Source organism: Pholcus phalangioides, unplaced genomic scaffold, assembly GCF_987345545.1.
Source record: "Pholcus phalangioides strain wild (caught in Gottingen) unplaced genomic scaffold, Ppha-v1.0 ptg000015l_1, whole genome shotgun sequence".
NCBI lineage: Eukaryota > Metazoa > Arthropoda > Arachnida > Araneae > Pholcidae > Pholcus > Pholcus phalangioides.
In genome coordinates this window covers 55,574,020-55,596,121 of record NW_028301608.1, presented here as the reverse complement: position 1 = coordinate 55,596,121, position 22,102 = coordinate 55,574,020, and the positions used below count along the sequence as shown (strand labels likewise).

Genomic DNA, 22,102 nt, shown 5'->3' with positions numbered 1-22,102 from the left:
GTTGGCTAAATTTGCAGTAGATGTATTCTAGACGAATACGTTTGCTTTATAAACGTAGAATATAGCCCGACAGGTAGCATGTAAGAATGGTAGCAGAATATTTAAGCACTAAGTTTCTTGATCAATATTAAATAGAGTAATCCACATTTGAGTTTTGGAATTGTTGAAAATATAACAGATTGGTTTGAGGAACATATAATTCAGAGTTTCAATTGTCCCCTCAGCCACCCGATTTCAACCCGATTGAGCATTTGTGGGACGAGGTTGAAAGGTCTGTTAAAAGCTCCGAAACACCACCTTCTAATCTGAGGGAATTAAGAGCTGCTATTTCGTTGGCATGGGCTAACATTCCTCCTCAACGTTTTTAGCAACTTGTAGAGTCCATGCCTGGAAGAATATCTGCTGTCAGTAAAACCAGAGGAAGTCCCACACGATATTAGTAGTGAGTAGCAGGATGTTCCTAATTTTTTGGCCACTGGGTGTATACTTCATTTTGCTTAAGAGAATCCTATACTTTGTCTATGTTTCACCGAAAATTCTTACTTGCATTTTTCTCGCGACAAACATTTTTAACATTCCCATGAGAGGTCATTTTCTCTCAGTTCAGAAGCGTTTTCCTTTTGTCTCACGAAGTTGAAAAATCAACTCAGAATTGCCCGAAGCAATCCCTTGGCAAACATTTGCACTCAAAAAATGTTTTTCTTTTTTTTTTTTTGAATATTCACAATCAACTTTAAGTCTGTTTAAAAAGTTCTCTATAACTGTTCATACAAAAGCGCTACACATGCCTACATTGCTCTCTACCCTGGATTCTCCTATCGAGAGGGGGCCAACTGTCCCCTTACATCCATTATTGACGTATCGGAAAAATGATTTTTGGTCAGAGCCAATGTTATCTGCCAACCTAGATTCAACTTCCTTTTTACTATCCCTTATCGCTTTCTTCAACAGTCTTCTTTTATCAGTAAACAATGATAGGTCACCTCGTCCACTTGTATACTCTCTGAATGCTCTTTTCTTTTCAAGATAAAGGTTCCGCACGCTATCAGTGAACCATAGAGGGTGCGATGTACAAACACGCTTTTTCCGAACAAAGGGTATGACGTCGTGCAAAACAGAGGACAGCTTCGTACTAAATTCTTCCCATTGACTTACCACCCCTACTGATTCCAACCGGTCTTTGAAAACTTCCGCTAACCTTCTTCGCAAAACATCAAAGTTAGCTCTCCGAAAACAAGGAACCAGTCTTTTGTTATCAACCTTACCCGAGGAAAAGTTACAGTGAAATCTGACGATACGATGATCACTGGAAGAAAACTCTTCCCCCACCGAAACATGTTCAACTAGATCCTCAGAACTAGTAAGAACTAAATCCAAAATAGCAGTACCCCTAGTGGCTTCTGATACATGCTGATACAAAAAATTTTCGAGCACCAACTTAAGAAAGTCTCTTTCATACTGATTTCCAGATGAAAGGTTCTCCCAATCAATACCCGGGTAATTGAAATCCCCTAGTATGAGAACCCTCTTTCGCTTACACATGTAGGAAATTTCATCATGCAATTTGGCGATGTAGTTTTGATCCCTATTCGGTGAATTGTAACAAACCCCAACAATAAGTTTATGACGTCTTTTGTTCTCAAGTTCAACCCATATGGTTTCAATATCACTTCTCTGCACGTTACACTCTCTAGCCTTCAAACAGGATTTCACGTATATCAACACTCCACCCCCTTTCCTATCAGATCTATTTCTCAAAAAAGTATCGTATCCGGAGATGTGTAAGAAAGATTCATCCCCATCGTTTGCCCAAGATTCTGTAATGGCTATAAGATCCAAGCCCTCCACAACTATCATAGTTTCTAAAAAATCTTTCTTATTACCCAAGCTCCTGGCATTTATTAACACACATTTTAATTTGCCCGGTGATTTAGTGTCAATCGAGAAGCCATCCAAGTCAGAGGTGGGTAATTCCCCGTCAGTACTGTTGTGATTATCATTAACTAACCCGCATTTCCGACTACGTGGTCTGAGAGTAAAAAACCTGACTTAAGACTATCGTAAACCTCCCAGACCCCCCCCCCTCTTATTTAGATGGATCCCATCCGAACGAAGCCACCTATCGGTAAATGCGGGAAGCTCCAAGAACGTGACCCCAAGTGAGGAGCAAATGTCCTTCAGGCCTATATTGAATTGGTGGATCCTATTCCTATACCCCCTACTACCCCTTGGCAGCACTGGAATCACTGCTACATCTGAACCCCCCTCCCTAGCGGATAATAGTAAATCCCGGTATTCTGACAGAGACTCACTAATATTCGCTCCTACCTGATTTGTTCCCACCCACAGAATCACCCGCAAGGGCAACTTTCGGCGATGAAAAACGTCTCGAACGTTGCCAATCTTCCCCCCAGGAAGACAACAGCGTTCGAAACCCCGAAAATCCCTACACACTCGGTTCCCAAGTTCCCTAACCATAGAATCGCCGATGATTAAACCCCTATCACTATCCCCCTCCACCTCATCCACGACCACCCATTCGCCCTCTAAAATGTCGTTGTTCGTGGAGATTGCTTCTTCATCAACAGGTGGCTCGACGACCAGAGGCTCCGTTATAACCGGGCCCTCTAACACCCTAACTTTTTCCCGTAAAGCTTCGACCTCGAGTTCCAGCCTTTTCCTATCCAAGCCCCCTTTACAATTGAAACTATCAGCTACTATACCCCTAGACCAGGGAAACCTCCCGTCGCAAGCTCTACACAACACTAGTCGCGGTCGAGGCATACTAACACTATTGCTAAAGCTAGATAATAATAATAATTAAAAATAGGAAAATAAAAAACGTTAACAGGAAATTAAAATAATGGAAAATACATTACTATGCGAAATATGCGTAAGCGATTGTACGAAAAAATTACGTAAAATAGAATGCTCAACACTAAATCACGAAGAATAAAATAAATATGTATGTAAAGAATAGAACTAGAATAGAACACTCTAAAAAAGTATTAATCTACAAAGTACAATTTTTATTTATTAGAATTAGATTATAATTGTTACTCGAATTAATCATAAAAAGTCATAAAGTTCTGGCAATTTTCAAATATAATTACAATTTTATTTTCGGACATCACGGTGTTTGTGATATAATTCTTTTATTTATTCTGGTATACTGCTTTTATCCTATAACGTACATACGGATATTTCTTCCTTCCTTTGAAAAGATCGAAATACATTCTAAAAAGGCAAAAATAGAGAATGTGATGTTTATTTTATTTCTTATGTTTTTATTTTTTGAATTTATAACCCTAGGCACAGAAAGTGAAATGGACTGGTCAGCGCTCGTTAGTGCATCTTTTCGTGCCCTCGAGGCAGATTGTTCCGAAATCGATGGTTTGAAGTCGATTCTTGTGTATGTTTCGAAACCTAACTATAGATGAACCAGATATTTTTTTATACACAGGAAATCGATCCGGAGAAAATACGAAAAGTTTTGGTGAATCATCACTATAGGAAAAGGATCGCAAAAGTGATTTTTTTTTTCTCCGTATTTACATCCGGAATCACTGACCTATGGTCATTCCGAACAAATATTGGAGTAAAAATATTTCTGAATGCAAAATACAGTTGAATTCCGTTTTAAAGAATACTGTGACAGCGAAAATTCCTTTCGGATTCCCCTAGATAAGTTTACATGGTAAAAATGCAAAAAACTTGGAATTCCTATGTATCGAAATTTCATTATAACGTAGTGATTTCTCTGGTCTCTTGGAGTTCGTTATAACGTTATTCGAATGTGATATCCTTAAAGCATGAATTTTTTTTTTTTCAAGAGTTTTTCGATCTGGTTGTTTGACGATAAAATTGAATACCTTGGTTTTATGTGCAAGTTAAAACCAGACACAGTGTATTGTCAAAATCAAGAGTAAAATACAGGGTGATTATAATATTAGACACCTAAACAAGCATTTCCGGTCATGGAATGTGTGTGGTGGAATCGTAATGGCAAAAGCGTTAGAGGTGCTTTCAGAAAGAGCACAATATCATTTCACCACTAGCAAGTTATAATATTTTTCCAACGGATTTACTGCGATATGTGCTATCAACCATCCGATGGTGTATAATTTCCTAACGTAATGAAGTGGACCCATTTTTTTTAGGAAAAATTCTAAATTACTCAAACACATAGGTGGAGATGGAAGTCTGGGGGTACGATGATGATGATGTCAATTCATATATGCGTATATACATTAGATCAGTTAACTTCACCTTTGACGATGGGGGTCAATGCCCCCCCACGCCGCCGCCCCTCGTATCTCCGCCCAAGCTCAAACACTACATTTCTGCTTCAATGGATTACATACGCTGAGCTCATTACATGGCACCTATCTCCCACCATATCTCTTCTCTCTCTCTCTCGACTCTTTTTTGTGAGTCCATCTCCTACGAATCATGCACGTGATTCCTATTGGCACCTTTGGGGGCCTACCTCATCGCCACAATTAGCGTCATTAATGTGTCACCAATGTGTTTTGTCAGAGTTTGCACCTTAACCTTTCACATTGGACCACACATTCCAGGACGAAAAATGCTTGTTAAGTGTCTTCTATCACCCCTTCAAGTTCATCCCATGAATTCTGAATCACCCTGCATACAGTTTTTCCTTTATTTTACTGTTATCCGTAAACTGATAAAATCTTGCTTAAGAAAGTTGAATATTTGTAACCTTGTATTTTCATCTCTGATTCACTGAATTTGGTGCTATTTAATAACTCCTAAAAATTATAGACACTTAAAATTTCAGCAGCTCTCAAAATGTGATACAAAGAATCAACAGCTTTATAGATTAAAAAAAAAATTTATTATATATACTTATATAGCCTTATATTTTGTACTGGAATGACACTAGATGATGTATTTTCTAAAATACTAAAAAAATTGAGAAAAGAAATTTATATAACGTGTTTCTCTCTCCTGACCATGTATTTTTCATGTATATTCAAATATATACTGGACTATAAGGGGTTATAAGTGTAGGAAAAAAAAATTTAGGTATAAAAAATTACGAAAAATGATTGGAAATGCTGGAATCAGCGTAACATGTGAAATTTAGGTTTTCCGTTTTATTTTAAATGTCGAATCTGAATATCCATGCATGGTTCAGGTTAGTGCAGTCCTTTACAACAAAGTGTCCAATTAGTATTTTGGATTTCCAAAGTCCCTGCGGGGTTCGCATTGAGAGAACAGAGAGATCTCCTCCTTCTCCTCATCCTCGATCTCCCAATCCGATGTCACGAATATCCAATAAATGCATTGTTAAGCATGTGATGATGACGTCAGTGCTCCCTGAATACTAAACGTAGTGTTTAGGCTATGCAGTAATAGAATACGGTTTGCGGGTTTCCGCATAAAATGACACACACTTTCCTGAATTCCAATTACCGGCTCTGATTATGCCGAGATTAATAGTTTGCATCGTTCTATATCGGTTTATCAAATAGTACACTAGTTTACCCATAATGATGTCGACTAGCATTCTCGGCAAGCCGCGCTTTCTCTCTCTCTCTCTCTCACTAATATTTTCCTGTATGCATACGCATCTAGCAAGACAAACAAGTCAACAACGTACAAGTATGCATGATCAACCAAGTAGCAAACCTACAAGGTGAAGAGCTCAGTTCAAACATAGTTAATACTAAATATCAATTAGATTTTGGTATTTGAATTACGTTTGTATAATTAAGTGTCATAAACATAAGCGAAGTATTGCATGTTATTATTATAGCCACTTGATTGAACTAATCTTCAGGTGGTAATAAAATTCAATAAAATTCAAAACGATCCCTAAATGCAGTATAAGTCCGACATAACGAGCACTGCTTATAACAATAATCTCGTTATAACGATTGATTTGCAAGTGATTGTCAAATAGCTAATGTTAAAAATACAAAATATATTCGGTTATAACGAGTTGAAAAATAGAAATCATTCGCTATAACGTTCAAAAAAAGAATTCTCAAAAATGCCAGTTTTTTCTTCTCTTTCGTCAAGAATTATATATGATGATTCTTATTACGGTATATGCTCCTAGTAAAAATTACTCTGAGGTACTCTATCAAAGAATGTGAACATTCAGTATTCAATTTATCTTCCTATTTTTGGGCTTCTCCAATGTACACATTGGATATGTGATGATTTTATTCGATTTTTGTCTCTCCCAGTGAATAAGAGACCACGGGACCGAAAGTTTAAAGTCGTTTCCGAATGACTGAAAAAGTCGCGCTTTCTGATGAGCTAAATATTGTTAAGTTCATACAGCCATGGAGTGATATGCGGCCCACCAAGAGTTACCATCCGACCCGTAAAAAGTGTTGCGGTAGAAAGTATCAACACTATAAATGCTCAGACTGACCACTTATTCAAAAATATTGGAAAACGTGATCAATATGGGATATTGCCATTTATCGCAAGTAATTGTCAAAGGCAAACAAGGTTGCAAATTACGGGCAAAAAAATAGTAAAAGGCAAATGAGGTCACCAATTGCAGACAAAAAAAATTGTAAAAGGCAAATAAAAGTGTCAAATTATATCAAAAAATTGTCAAATGCAAATAAAGTTACCAATTACGGCAAAAAAAATTGTCAAAGAGGCAAGTGAAGATGCCAAATACAGCCAAAAAAAATTGTTTTGATAACTTGAATTTGACTAACAACTGAAATTTATTTTTGGTGTATGAGACCAAAAATTTCAAACACAAGTGAAGTTACTAGTTACGGCCAAAAATTGCCGAAGACAAATAAAATTGCCAATTATAGCGAAAAAACATTGTCCAAGTCATTAATTTGTAAGTCATGAAATAATTTCAATTCTGGATCTCAAAAAACAATAGTAAGTTTAATTGAAAATGAAGGAAAAACGTCACATTTTATAAAAAAAAAGTTGGAACGAAAAAAATTACGGGCATGTCCCGTAAAATACAGGTCATATAACCGCTCAGTATACACAACTGTATGGGCCCGTGGACTGAAAAAAACTGTGCGCCCCTGTCTTAGAGAATAAACTGCTTTGAGACCAAAAATCAATTCATGAGTTTTGTTTATTCATTAATATTGTTACGGAGGGTAGAAATTTGAAAAGGCTTGTTAACGCATGCACGGTATACGCGTCGCATGCAATTTTTCGAATAGAAGAGCGAGATTCTATGTGAACTCGAACAGAAGATTTCGAAGAGAGAAGACGTATGTGCGATTTTCTGCTGTAGTTTAACATCACTTCTAGTTGCTGTAAATAAAGCAGGTTCTTCGTGCTCAAATCCGCCGTCTTCTGAGTTTTCACTCATCTTCAAGTCCTCTGTGAGATCCACACGACTGTACAACATTAAAAATGGTCCAAAAAACGTTTTAATGCAGATAAAGCAGCAATTTTCCTCATTTTATAATCTGACTGAATGAATTCCCTTATATAGAGAATTTCGTTATAACGAAAATTTTCCTCGTGATTGGAATTGGAAACTGCCGTTATAACTGGCTTTTACTGTCCAATTTTGAGACTAAATTTACAGCGATTAATCTCTGTGTAAAACCAATTCATTATAACAAGAATCATTTAAATTTTTTTTCCTTTCTACTACTACTACTAAATCCCACATGTACCTCGTCCACATTCCTCGGCGGAACTTCAAACGAATTGGTACATGTTGGAATGCACGTGTAGTGAACATAACGAAGTTTGTTACTGTGTAATGCTTATTATGTGTAGTACTGCCATCTGCCATCAATTGTTGCAAGTATGAGTGACGTGTAACGATTGAATAATTGTACCGCTGTAGGCCTGTTGCTCTCTGTGGCGAGACTTTAACTGGGAGATTTTCTCGCACTTGCGCTTCGAAGTTGGGTACTCCTTTCAACTACTGAAAATTTTCCTAACTAATGCTCCAAAAACTCTTACACCGTAATTATTCAGAGAACTCCGAAAATTTTTTTTCTTCCTAATCAAATGACAAATCAAAGTTCAAACACGAACCAAAATTTCGATTTCTTCAAAAGAAAGATAAAACTTTACATTCTGCGAATTCCATACGATGAAAGTTTCGTAATGGAACTCCGTGGAATCAAAACTAAAATTTGCCCGAATACTTTCAATAATATTGAATAAATATTTCGAAAGGATTTTTAAGTTAAAGAAAAATACATTGATATAATTTCATTTTTGAATCTTTCGAAAGAGTGAAAATAATTGTTGTTTGTGAAAAATCAATGACTTATTTTCAATTGAATTCCAAATATAAAATTCCAGTATTCGTTACACATGAATAAAATAATCTATTCATTGCCTCCAGCTGTTTTTTTTTTCCTACAATTTCGCACACACACAACTTGTCAAACTTCATTATCTTGCAAAGAACATTTCTTCACTTGAAGCTCCCGAGAATTTATTCAATGCGAGTTTTATTTAAAGTGTGTCATGTGCTTTTTACAATACAAAGAATAAATCTTTCAAAATCGAAAGCTTCACATGAAGGAATCTGAAAATTCGTTGATGCTAAATATTGCCGCTGTTGTGGTCGAGTGGTCATAGTGATAGACTCGCATCGCGAGTACACCAGGTTCGAACCCCATCGGCGGAAGTGGTGGTCGGCTGAAGTTGGTTTTCCATGGTTCCTAACTTCGAGCCAATCTCCCCGTTATAAAGTCTCGCAATAGAGAGAGACAAACCTATACGGTACTAGTAGAGAGCAACATACAAATAATCGATCATTTCACTCACAATTTCAAATATAGATGGCAGCACAATCAGAAAAGCACTCGCGACTGTTAGGTACACACACTTTGTTCCAGACTCTGCCACAAAGCTGGACTGGAAGTGAAATAGTTCGGTGGCTGAATCCTGGCGTTCATTAATTCATGATGCTAAATATTGAACTGCACTTTAGAAAAATGAAAATGCGTCAACGATTCCGGAACAATATTGTTTTAATAAAGCTGCCAATTTCAGCCAAAAAAAATGTGAACGGCGAGTAGTTGCCAGCTCAAGTGAAAGAAATTATCAAAGGCAACAAAAGAGTTGCCAATTCAAGTGAAAATAATTGTCAAATGCAAGTAGTTGAAAATTTAAGTGAAAAATATCGTCAGACACAAGTAAAGCTACCAATTTAAGCGACAAAAATTGTAAAAGGCAAATGAAGGTGCGAAATAAATTCAAAAAAGTATCAAAGGCAAGTGAAGTTGCCAATTTCAACCAAAAAATATAGTCAAATTCAAATAAATTTGCCAATTCAACCGAAAAATTTCAAAGGCAAATAAAGTTGACAGTTGCAGCAAAGCAAAAAAATTTTTGTCAAAGGCTTCAATTTATGTCACGAAAATAATCTCTATTCACGATTTATGTAAGTCGCACGTAACCGAAAAATTAAAAAAAAATAATGCAAAACTTCCACAAAACCAAATTTTGTACGCAACATTTTCTTCGAGGAGTTTTGTTATTTAAAAACAAACACAAAACAATAACGTGTGGAGGGAAAAAATAATTCTATATTTTAAAAAAGAAATGCAGTATTCCCCCGTATTAGCCACATGCCAGAAAACATTGAGGGAGACCAGTCAAGGGAAATTCGAAACAGTTTTTGGAAAATTCTTAAATATCTTGATAAGAGTCCATTGGCCGAATTTAGAGATTTAGATTGGTTTTTTTTCTTTTCATTTCTCCCTTTTGACCCCTTAGGTTGGGGTTATAGTAGAGCGAAGAGGTAAGCGGCACGAGAATAACGACTAGGGAAAAAAATGCGTAAGGGCGGAGGAAGAGACGTCCGCGCATAGTAAAAGAGGAATATGATAGAGAAAATGGTCGGAGGGGTTCTGAAATGTTAGGGTATGATGATGATTCCCCGCAGAAGAGGGTAAGAAAAAAAAAGGGGAGAAACGGACCAAACAGTAGATAGCGGAAATCAGCACATTGAGGTGAAAACAAGCCAGATGGTTCAAGCCGCGCACCTCGTTGAGCGGCCTCTTTATCTTCTTTGTCCCGTTGCTCGAGTATGTAGGCCTACGGTTTAGAACAAAACAATACAATTGTTTTCGTCGCTAGTGTTATGCACTCCCGTACCTCGTGGTCGCCTGACAATGTGTTCGGCCTTGATTACTTTAGCCCATGGTCTCCCAAACTTTTTGTTTCATCGCCCCCTTCATCAGAAATTTTTTCCTCTCATCGCCCAACAACTCAAGTAACCCCATAGGATCCTATGTTAAATCAGTACGTTCTATCGCCCCCTTGGACCATTCCATCGCCCACCAGGAGGCGATATTGCCCACTTTGGGAAACACTGCTTTAGCCCCTCGGAAACAACATTAAAAACAAAAAAAAATTATTATTCCATGAAAATTAGTGATTAAAAAAAATAAATCAAATGGATAGTATGTGTTGAAAGGAATGATGTTTTTATTTTGTAAATTAAGTTCGAAATATCTCACACTTTCGGGGGGAATAAATCAAGTACTTTCATGAACAAAAAAAATTTTTTTCCTAATTAATGAAACCGACGTTCCCAATCGGGAACATTGATTGTTAAAAGGTTAAATAGTGCAAGATGTATTTACGAAAATTTTCAAATTCCCTCCAATGGAGAAAAAAATTTATTTAAATCTGCAAACATTTTTATCTTTTCAGACTTCTCTTTTGTTAACTATCTTACCAGAGCATAAGTGCACATTGTATGAAGATGCGTCAATTCTATCAAATTTTTTTCATGAGCCATTTTTTCGAAATGATACAGATTGACAAAAATCATTTTATATTTCAGAATTGAAAATTAATGAAACTGACGTCTACATTCATTATATTTTACCCGGTCATTTGACCGCTGAAAATCTTTGGATTTATATATAAAAATATCAAACTCCTATAAAATAATTTCTTTCTTAAATAAATCTCAATCGCTTACGATGTGAAGAAAACGATAATTTGCATTATTAAATTAAGATCATATCTTCATTTAATAATCAAGCTTGAAAAGAGAAATCTTCCAAACGCAAGGGAATTTCATGGAAGAAAACATTTTTGCGTGTTAAGCTCAATTTCCAAAACTAATAAAAAAAGAAATCTTCCCGTTTCATCCACTTTAACGAAAAATACGTTTTTATTTAATAATAAGTTAATGTAATTAAAAAAATTCATATTTTTGCATATAAACAAAATTTCTGTTGAAATTTAATTAGTTTGGGTAGACATCAATGTTTTTTCCTCTTAGAAGAAATTATGATAAACATGGGAAAAAAACATAAATGAAGGTTTATAGTTGTTCAGCCATGTTTAATAATAACGAAACATTTCACTGACATTGACTAATATTCATAAAGTTTTTTTATGGATCTACTAAAGTCACATTTTTATGATACGCGGTAAGAAGCTAAATTTCAAGTAAGTTAGATAAAAAAAAGATACATATTATTCTTTAGTTAAAGAAAGAAAACACATTCTCTCAAGAATAAAAATCTACCGAAAAATGTATAATTAGCGAATAAAAAAAGTAGAGATGTAATTAAACAGATATTAACTTTGTTTGCTTAAGCATACAAATTTTACAATGAAGATTCTTTCTTTAAAGTTGGAAAAAAAAAATCTGAAAAAAATAACACTTTTGAAATCAAAAATTTCCCATAAAAGGAGAAAAACTAAGGTTGGCGAATATACCGACGTTGCGTGAGATAATGACTCTAGCAGCTTTAGTTTGAAAAATATATTATTCATACATGAAAAGAAATTAGGGATATGATTTTTCACAACATAAGCTAAGGTGAATTACTTCAAAAACCTTTCCCTAAGAATACAGTTGTTAAATGTTATACGAAGAAAAGAAAAAAAATCTATCTCTTTTATATCTGTGCATAAGTTGGGATTAAAAGCAAAAAGAAACGTTTAAAAATAAAATTAAAAAAAGAAAAAACTTTTGCGAAAAGAATGAGTTCGAGGATGAAATAAAATCTGTTTCGAATCATATGCTTAAATGAATTTTGTGGTGTAAACCCTTAGAAAAAAAATTAACTTTCGTGTAGAAAAGGATTTTAATGGAATTTTTGTTCTCTTCTTATTTCTATATATTCATTGTTTCCTTTCTCATTTACAAATGTTATAACGCCGTATTACTTAAGCCGTGTGTTCGGTATCCGTTCGCCGTTTATCAATCAGTTTCTGGTGGAAAAAAAAGTTATCAAATTTTGTTTTTTGAGATGGAGTACAAAGATCTGTGTAACTGAGCATTAGTTCCGCGAATTCATAAAGACCTTCGGAACTCATTCGGGAAGATTTAAAATTCTTCTGAATGGGAAAAGGAATTTTTATCTTTTATCAAAAGTGCTGCATAAACATTTTTTCAAAAATTTTCAAAACATTAATAATACAATTACCATCTACATATAACTAATTTTTGAAGTGTCGCATTAAAAACTTTTAATTAGCGATTGCCATTTGAGCAATTAAAGCTACTTTAGATAATTTCCTCTGCAACTGACAAGAGAATTCTTTCACAACAAAAATGTTCTAGATCAATTCACCCTTTTATACGTTTTGAATCCGTTACCTCTTTTTTTCCCTCTTCATTGAAAACACCGTTTTAACAAAGTGATTAACGGTCTATTTTCATCGACATGACCGCGAATGTATTCGCTCATCTGACATGAACTGACCTTTCGATTAACGTCATTTCCCTACTAACAACAGCATAATGTGATGGAGCATCGAATAAAAAAGAGATGGAGAGGAGGACTTTGTTAAAACATTTGCCCAACCCACAAAGATATGCGATCACATTATATCTTTTCGTCTTCAAGAGATGCTCCATTCGTAGGTGAGGGGAAAGTATCTAAAAAGATGTAAGCGTATATGAGGGAGCGTCCAATAAATTAGAGGTGGTTTTGTAAAAGTTACTTGCAATTGAAAGAAATGACTGAATCTACATTTAATTGTCCAGGAAATTATTCCTTGAGTGATTGTAACTTGAGTAATAATGTGTTGACTTTAATTTGAAATAATATAAAATGTTAATTAACTTAATGCCACTGTTACAGCCGATTCAAAATTTGGCCCATCACTGCCATGTAATATAGTGATGTGAAAATTCGGAGATTCTAGAGGTAAGACATTGGATTAAAATTAGAACATTTTTTTAAATTTTAATATTTCCATTTTCAAATTAATATCCCGGAGACTATCTAAACAACTATGACATATATAGAGAAACATGTTACCTCGAAACCAGAATGTACCAAAAAAACTGACGTGCAGAACAATCTAAAAAGATTTTAAGATAAATAAGGAAAAATAACTCTTTTGTGTAAAAACTTTGTTATGGGAATTTCTACTACAGAAAATTCTCAACTAGCTGAGGGCCCATTGCAGAATAATGCAGAATTCTGCGTGACAGCATGTTACAAAACAGCGTCATAATATATGTATAGGAAAAACCAAGAGCCATCAAAAAAGCTACAATTCGAATTGATGGAACGAGTTTTTCCCACGACATACATCATGTCGTGTTATAAAAAAAAATTCAAATTACTGGCTACAGCAAATATAGTACAGTAATTACATTTTGGGAATGTTTTAACAACTTCTTTTCAATTGAAATACCCAACACTATTTTACCACAAGAGAATCTTATTTTAGTGAATTTCTCACTCTTGATTGAAAGGGGGAATGAAAATGAAAAATGGGTATTTCTATAAGAAAAATGAAAATACATTTCTTAATATCATTTTCGTTTTTTCTTTCTTTGTGGGGGGGGGGGGGGGTGTTCATATTGAAAGAAAGGGTTATGTCAATCATTCATAGAGAACCATTCATTTCCAAGCAATTTGTGTGATGTCTTCTTACACATTTTAATATTGAATTTTAATTGAATGAAACCAGTTTTTGTATCATATAGAGAGACAAGTTCTTCTCACATTCTCTCTCTCTACGATATGCATTGAACTTTATAATTAAAAAATGTTCATGATTCTCTGAAAAATGAAGATGAGTATATTATAAATTAACTATGCATCTGAAGTAAATTGCAAAAAAAAAGTTTGCTTCAGCAATTTAGGTGCAGTGAGTGCGTGTATTATTCAGAATCTATGAATATGTAAATATTTGAGTCCTAATACATGCAAAAAATAACCGCCAGTAAGTGCATAGAAACCTTCTAGTAATATGAAAGTTCAAGTAAATGAAAAATAATTGTTGATTCCTACAACTCATACTAATTGAAATGTAATCTGTTTTTACATTTTTCGAAAGTTTAGAAATTATGGCTTTGTGAAATATGTGTTACAAGTGTCAAAACTCATCGTGCAAATGATGATATATGTTTTCACGTGTCTGGTAAATTCATCGAGATAAGTGTAGAATTTTTGAAAGCATTGTGGTGATTTGATGAAATCATCAATTTGATTGATTTTATTTGCAGTAAGCTTTATCTAAATACATGTGAGGGCCAGTCAAAAAATAAGACTGGTTAGTAAAGTTTCAGCTTGATATGGTCTGCTCTGATAAACTTTTCAGAACTGAATGGGGACTTCATTGGCATACAATATAATATGCATCCTACCATGCTGACTTTGGACCTTGGTGAGTGTAAAAAATATATATATACATCTAAATTAAATTGAAGCAGCAGGTGCAACCTCAAATAGTAAAGGCAGAGGTAATTTCAAAAGGTCTGTCAAAAGGCTGATTAACAAGGGCAGAAAGGTGAATGAGGAGCATTTGGAAATAGGCCATACCAAAGTAAACTTTGATGTGGTTTGAGAAAAATAAAATCACTCTAATTTTACCTTGACTGGCCTCATTATATCAACACCTGATCTGAACTTTAATGTCTTGTGCCCTCAGTTAAATCTACATTGAATGGTCTTTAAATCTTCTTCTTCCCAATTTCATATGCAAGAACAATAAGCATCTTCTAAAACCTTTACATTGCATGAAAATCAAAATGCTTCATGATCTTTGTGTTAGGCCACTTAGGAAAATATTAGAATGACTAACTTCAATCAACAAATACCTTCATTGATTAGTTACTCAGAATTATCATAAATGTATTTTTTCCTTTAATTGCCATTACAGTAGAACCTCATTATAATAGATCCTATTATAATGGATGCTATTTATAACAGACAGTTAAAAAACTGTAATAATAATAAAGGGTGCAAATTTTTATCTGACAAGTTTTTTTATATTTCCAAGCCAATGATTGAACATCAATCGTTGTGTAAATATGCATAAACATGGATGAGCTTCATGGCTCATATCCTAACATAACATAATTTATTTGCCCCCAATCTATTACAATAAAACTATACAAAATAGAGTTTACAATTAAATTACATATTTTACAATATTTGCAAGAAAATATAGAGAGAGAGAGAAAGAAAAAATTATATTTGAATTGATATGGTAGAACAGTTAATTCATAATGTGATGAAGAAAGCTGGGACAGGGAAGGGAGCAGTAGCTAAAAACTAGTACAGTCAAATCCTGTTTTAATAAATACTGTTATAACGAAAATCTCACTGTAACGAAAACTTTTCTACTCTTTAAATAAGTTTACATAGGAATAATGTATTGCAAATTCCGATATTACGAAATGAAAAATTTGTTACAATGAATTCAAAAACAAGTTTCTCTGAAAATCAACAAAACAGTATGAAACGTTCCAAAAATTGTCATGTAAAATCGGTTTCAAAGAATAAACTTGCTAAACTGTTGAAGAAATTTTAACTATATGATGAGTGGAAAAGAAATAAAACCTGCGGTAAGATAGTGCTACGCATTAGGAAAGTTTCATATTTCTTCTGTTGCAAAATGAGTAACCTCGAAAGGAAATGGTTTTCGATTAAAGATAAGCTTAAAACATTTTTGAAGTTGATGCTGGAGTAAATAAAAACAATGTGGCATTAAAATATTACACATTTCTCTGTCTGTTCTTTCAAATTTCGGACAAAGTTGGAATTTCAAATTCAAACAGCAGTCATAGCATCCCACAGGAAAAAAGACTAGGCATTCTCAAATTTTCAAGATGTGGGTGTAGCTCTCGTTACAGGACATTGTTCAAGACATTTTCCAGAAACATACACAGTTGCAAGACATTCATTTCCGAAATGTGCTTGTTACCAACCCACCCATATGAGGAAAGACTTTGAAATTAGCATGTGGTTTTGGATGTGACCCTTTCAAACATTGCACGTGTTTGAACACGTATATACAAAAGCAAAAGAAAAATGGATTATTTTCTTCAAATATGTTCAGTAAGTGAAACTTATTCAATGCCTATAATATTGATTTGAGTTGCTTTGAGTTATTTTTGAAATTTAAATTCATATTCTTTTTATTATCTAGAACATAAATATTTTTTCCTTGAAATCAAATTCAAGTTTTCAAATAAAGTTTCATTCAAATAAAGTTTTTAATTAATGTTAAAATTCATAAAATCAAAAATTCCTTTATAATGAAATTCTATTATAACAATGAGATTTTTTCAGTTCGTTATAACAGGATTCGACTGTATACCACTCACCAGCCAGAAAAATTACGATTAATGCAATTTAGATGTTACTGTAAATGTCATAAATCAGTTATTATACATGATAACCAGTTATTTTGTATACTTATCCTCTTGGTAATTTTGATAACTTTATCACTTTTACCGACGAATATGCATTATACCCAAGTGTCATTTGTAAATTTGATAAATATTGAAAACACAACTTTTACCAGAATTATGCATAATAACCAAGCGTCATTGGTAAATTTGATAAATACTTGTAATTTATCACCTTTATCTGACATTATTAATGTAGTTCTCAAACTTTTGTCACCTGCATCTCCCTTGCCTAATTCATGGTCCATCGGCAGCTCCCCAGAATAGCTTGGCAGATATTTTCATATATAAAAGAACCGCTTCAAAGCATAAATAGGCATACAAAAATAAATATCTAGAGCTCACTGCAATGCTCCTAGGAGCTGCGACACACACTTTGAGAAACACTGTCATGGTGAATGATATATATGAAAAAAAATTCCAAATGAGTCTAATTTGTGTGATGAATATAGTGGAACCCGGACATAATAATAACGAATTTTACTATCGAACCTCAATACAATGATACAATACCTATATGATTCATCACGTTTAACAACATGACACTTGGGGATTATGCATAATCACACTTAAAAGTAATTAATTTAGAGAAATTCATCAAATGTACCAATGTTGCTTGGGTATACTATGTATGATCGCCCTTCAATTAGAGCAATTTATCAAATTTACTAACAATGCTTGGGTACTGTACATAATTGTCAGTAAAAGTGATTAATTTAGAGAACTTCATAAAATTTACCAATGACGCTTGGGTACTTTGCATAACCACTGGTAAAATTGATAAATTTGGGAAAATTTATATAATATAAATTTATCAAAATCACCAAAATGCTCTGCGATTATGAAAAATAATTGGCTATACATATAAATATAACCAGAGAGAGATTCATCACATTTACCGTAGTATACATACGTACAACATCTTTCTCTTATTCAACCTATTTTTAAGGCTGTTCTTTTTATTTGATATATAATAAAAAATTTCTTCAGCGAACCTGTACTTTGATTTATACCTTGTTGCATACACACACTTTCTGCATTTACACACTTTCTATAAGAATTTATTTGTTATATATAAACTAGAATTTCATTAAAATGGAAAACTTTTATTAGTTCGCGATAATGAGGATCTACTGTACTTATTTTCACACATAAAGAGTCTTCTATCAATACCAGCATGAAAAATTTAAAAAATTAAACTACCCATTTCAGATCCCAATATTATCTCTCTCTTTCTCAAACATCTGTTTTTTTATTTCTCTCTGTCGATATAATTTTTTTAACCTCAGGGAGTCCAGCCTCGACTTCAATGATAACACACACACAATCACCGAAGTCAAGGCCAAGTTCCATGAGGTTAAAAAAATAATAATGTCTACAGCGAGAAAATAAGCAATAGCTATGTTTGTGCAGCCAGGTTCTGAAAGGGTTATTATACGTTCTATGTTCTTTTTTTGGACAATGAATTAGAGATTATATCTAGTTACTAATATAATAACCACACTTTTTATATGCATCAACTACTAACAATATTAATTTTTCTTTTTCCTATGACTTAAACAATTAAAAAAAATTCAAATGCATTAATATAATTATTCACTTGTCCATTGGTTTTAATGATCACTTTTATGTGTACTCATTCATGACGCCTACCATATTACGCTTTATTTCTATAATGAAAGAAACAATTTACCACATTTAAATTCTGATATGAGATTATGTTGTATTGAAAGAATAGAAAAGAGTATTCTCACTTGAAAAAATACCAAATGTTTAGAAAGTAAAATGATAAAAAATATGTTAATTAAATAAATTAATTTACTTAGCCAATAATCTCTGCATATCAATAGAAAAATAATTACTTATATAAAAAAGTAGGAGATACTGGAATTCTAAATATGATCCAATTCTTCTGCAACGTTTTTAACACCTCAGGTCTTCATTCTCAGCATACCAAAGAAAAAATAAACAGAAAATAAAACAAAAAAATTTATGCATCTAAAGCAAGTGTGCCCAATCTGCACACACAAGACAATAACCTCCTCAAGCCTCAATGTCATTTTGATTTTGTTTTTTATGTTTGTTTTTAACTGTGAAATTGCTTGAAATTAATTTATGCTGATAGATGGGTATGAATATGTTACTACCAAATGTTTGAATATGTTAGAAATGTTAGCAGAGGAGGGGAGTCAGATATTGGTAGTAAACATGAATATGTTCACTACCAATATCTAGAACTAACTTTTAGATCTCTGTGAGCATTTCCTTTAGCAAGGTGGACTGTTTTTAACCTTTAAATGCATAGTTTAAGCATTTATTACTGCAATCAGTTTGAAAATAAAAAATCAGGATCATCTTTGCAAGATGTGAAAAAAGGGTTAATGAATCGTATACACAGTATGTGAATAGATTGGGACATGCCTTGAAACTTTATTTAGAATCAAGACAAATCAATACATTAGAAATGTTGAAGGACCTGTTGGTAGTAGATAGGGTTGAGGATAATTTGAAAAAAGGAGGTCAATCAAGTCTCATATCTATCTAAAAGAAACAAAAACTTGGTTGACGAGTAATGAGTTGGCTAGAGAATTGGATAATTTTGTATTAGCAGTCAAACTCTGTATTCAAACTATATTAACGGTAGACTAGAAGTTCTGATGGTAGGTCTGGGAAAATTGTTAATGAAAGTTCATCCGTGAAACCAGCCCAGGGTAGAGCTGTTATGTGTTTCAAATGCAATCAGGAAGGCCATATTCGAAACATTTGCCCAAAAATAAACACAATTGCGAAATCTATAGTCAAGAGCAATGACGAGGTGGAATAAGCATGTGCTCAAGTGAAAAGTACCATGGAACTGATGGGTGAGATAGTAGACTGGTGAACAGATAGGGTTTACCGAAGATTGAATTGGCAATCAGTTTGGTGAAGTTTCAGGGCATTGTGGACAGTGGCGCCCAAATTCCAATGTTACAACAGTGTTTGGTTCCCAAGGAATATCTGTAGAATTACACTGCTGGCCACCGTAAATGCAACACCCTGAAGGAAGCATGCAAATAATATGAAATTTACAACATGCATTAGCGGAGGTGAGATATGCAAATGATTAGAATTTCAGCGCAGACGCACATCACGCGCGCCTGTGGCGCCACTTCAAAGCGCTATTTAAGGCTTGGAGATTTCGACGATTTGAAGTACGGCAATTGTGTTTTTCTTGTGTTTTTTTCAAAAAAACGATCAATTATGCCTCGTAGAAAACAGCGATCATCTTTTGATCAAGTATCCGAGTTCGACAGAGGAAGGATAGTGGCCTACCGAGATTTTGGATTATCTTTCAGGGAAATCGGTAGTCGTGTTGGACGAAACCAGACAACTGTAATGCGGATATGTGATCGTTGGATGCAGGAGGGTATGACGGACCAAAGTGTTCGATCGCATCCACCTCAGTGCACCACTTCACGTGATGACAGGCGTATTGTGCGTATGGCAGTGACGGATTGCTCAGCCACATCACGAACCATAGCACAGCACATTCAGTCTGTACCGCATCATCCAGTGTCTGCGCGTACCATTCGACGCCGTTTACAGCAGAGTGGTCTGTCCGCAAGACGTCCATTGCTTCGTCTACCCTTGACGCAGAACCACAGACGTCTCCGCCGCCAATGGTGCGATGAAAGACGGATGTGGACGGCACAATGGAATGAAATTGTCTTTACTGACGAGTCACGCTTCTGTCTGCAACACCACGATGGTCGGATTCGAGTCTGGAGACACAGTGGAGAGAGGATGCTGAACAGCTGCGTTATGCACCGCCACACTGGTCCTGCACCGGGTATTATGGTATGGGGAGGTATTGGATATCACTCTCGCACTCCTCTAGTACGCATTGCCGGTACTTTAAAAAGCCAGCGCTACATCTCCAAGGTGTTGGAGCCAGTTGTCCTTCCTTACCTTCAGGGCTTGCCCACAGCCATATTTCAACAGGATAATGCGCGACCACACGTGGCACGCATTGTCCAAAGGTTCTTCGTCAATCGCCAGATTGAATTGCTTCCCTGGACAGCTCGCTCTCCGGATCTTTCGCCGATAGAAAACATGTGGTCCATGGTTGCTCAACGATTGGCCCACATTACATCCCCAGCTGCCACACCAGATCAACTTTGGCAACGCGTGGAAGCTGCTTGGTCTGCTGTACCCCAAGAACACATCCAAAGTCTCTTTGAATCAAGTGTGGCAGCGGTGATCTCCAACAATGGCGGCTACTCTGGCTACTGATTTTGGAAGGAACCACACTTCACAGAAGTCTATAAATTTAATCATTTGATGCTTGGTCAACATGTTATCTACAAAATAAATATTGTTGCGATATCTCTTGTCTTTCTTGGTGTTGCAATTTGGGTGGCCAGCAGTGTAGATGGTAGGAATTTGTTTTGAACCACAAGTAGAATCAAAAATAGTTACAGTGCCCTTAAGTTTGTGGCCGGAGGAGGAAATAATATTCTTTGTAAACATTCACGTAGCAGTGACTGAAAATCATGTATGAACAAAATTGCATTGATAACACCTCAGGTGTATAGATTGTTAAAGGATCAGAAAATAAAGCACCTTTGAGAAGACTGATTTTTTCATACCAGGTAGTGGCTATGGGTCTAAGAGAAGAAATTACAGGCTAAATGAGCAGGAAGAGGGTGAGGTCATGGTGGAATCAGCAGACGTTACAATGAAAGGTGCTGATGCTGTGCTGGTAGTTCCTGGGGGTCCAGTGGAAAGCAAAAGTGTTGAGGTGCATCGGGAAGAAGATAATAATAACCCATTATCTGACTGAGAAGTTTAGGCAAGAACAAGCAGGATATGAATCCCTGACAAAAAGCATTTCAGGAAGCCAGACTGGGGAAGAAGGGATATTATTTGCATACTAATATATTGCATCACATAAGGTCCGTAGCTAGCCAGAAGTGTAGTCAGTTGGTGATTCCGAAGTCCCAGAGAAAGGAAATTCTCAAATTGGCTGACGAAACTTTGAAGGGTGGTTATCTGGGTTATAAGAAAACCAGAGACCCAGAATAGCTTTATCCGTTTGGTGGGATAGCTTGTTAGCTGATGTTAAAAAAACTGTGTGAGTCATGTCATGATCATCAGACGTGTTGGAGAAAATGAATGTTAAAAATAGAGCACCAATCGAAGCTGTAAGGTCAGAGTTACCATTTCAGGAGGTTAAGATGTGTTAGGGCCCATCGAGCCCAAGTCATCGAGAGGGCATAGTTTTGTGATGTGATTGTATGATGGACTAACACAGTAGGTGGCCAGGAGCTATACCACTTATATCTTTAACTGCTAAGGCTGCTTGTGATGCGTTTGTCCAAGTTTTCACGAGGATTGAGATACTAAGAATTACAGCGATATATAATGCAACTAATTTTTTGGCAAATCTTAAGCATGAATTTTTGAATAGGCCAGAGTGCTGCCCTAAGATCTCTA

General features: G+C 35.1%; 1 protein-coding gene across 1 annotated transcript in view; it reads left to right on the top strand.

Moving 5' to 3' along the window:
* The window catches only part of LOC149076254 (uncharacterized), a 90,381-nt gene extending 68,932 nt beyond the window's left edge, over window positions 1–21,449 (top strand). The window contains exon 2 of the mRNA XM_089242203.1: window positions 21,259–21,449. Within this exon, the coding sequence (XP_089098329.1) occupies window positions 21,259–21,449 (191 nt within the window). The remainder of the gene's footprint in view (window positions 1–21,258) is intronic.
* The last annotated feature ends 653 nt before the right edge of the window (window positions 21,450–22,102 follow it).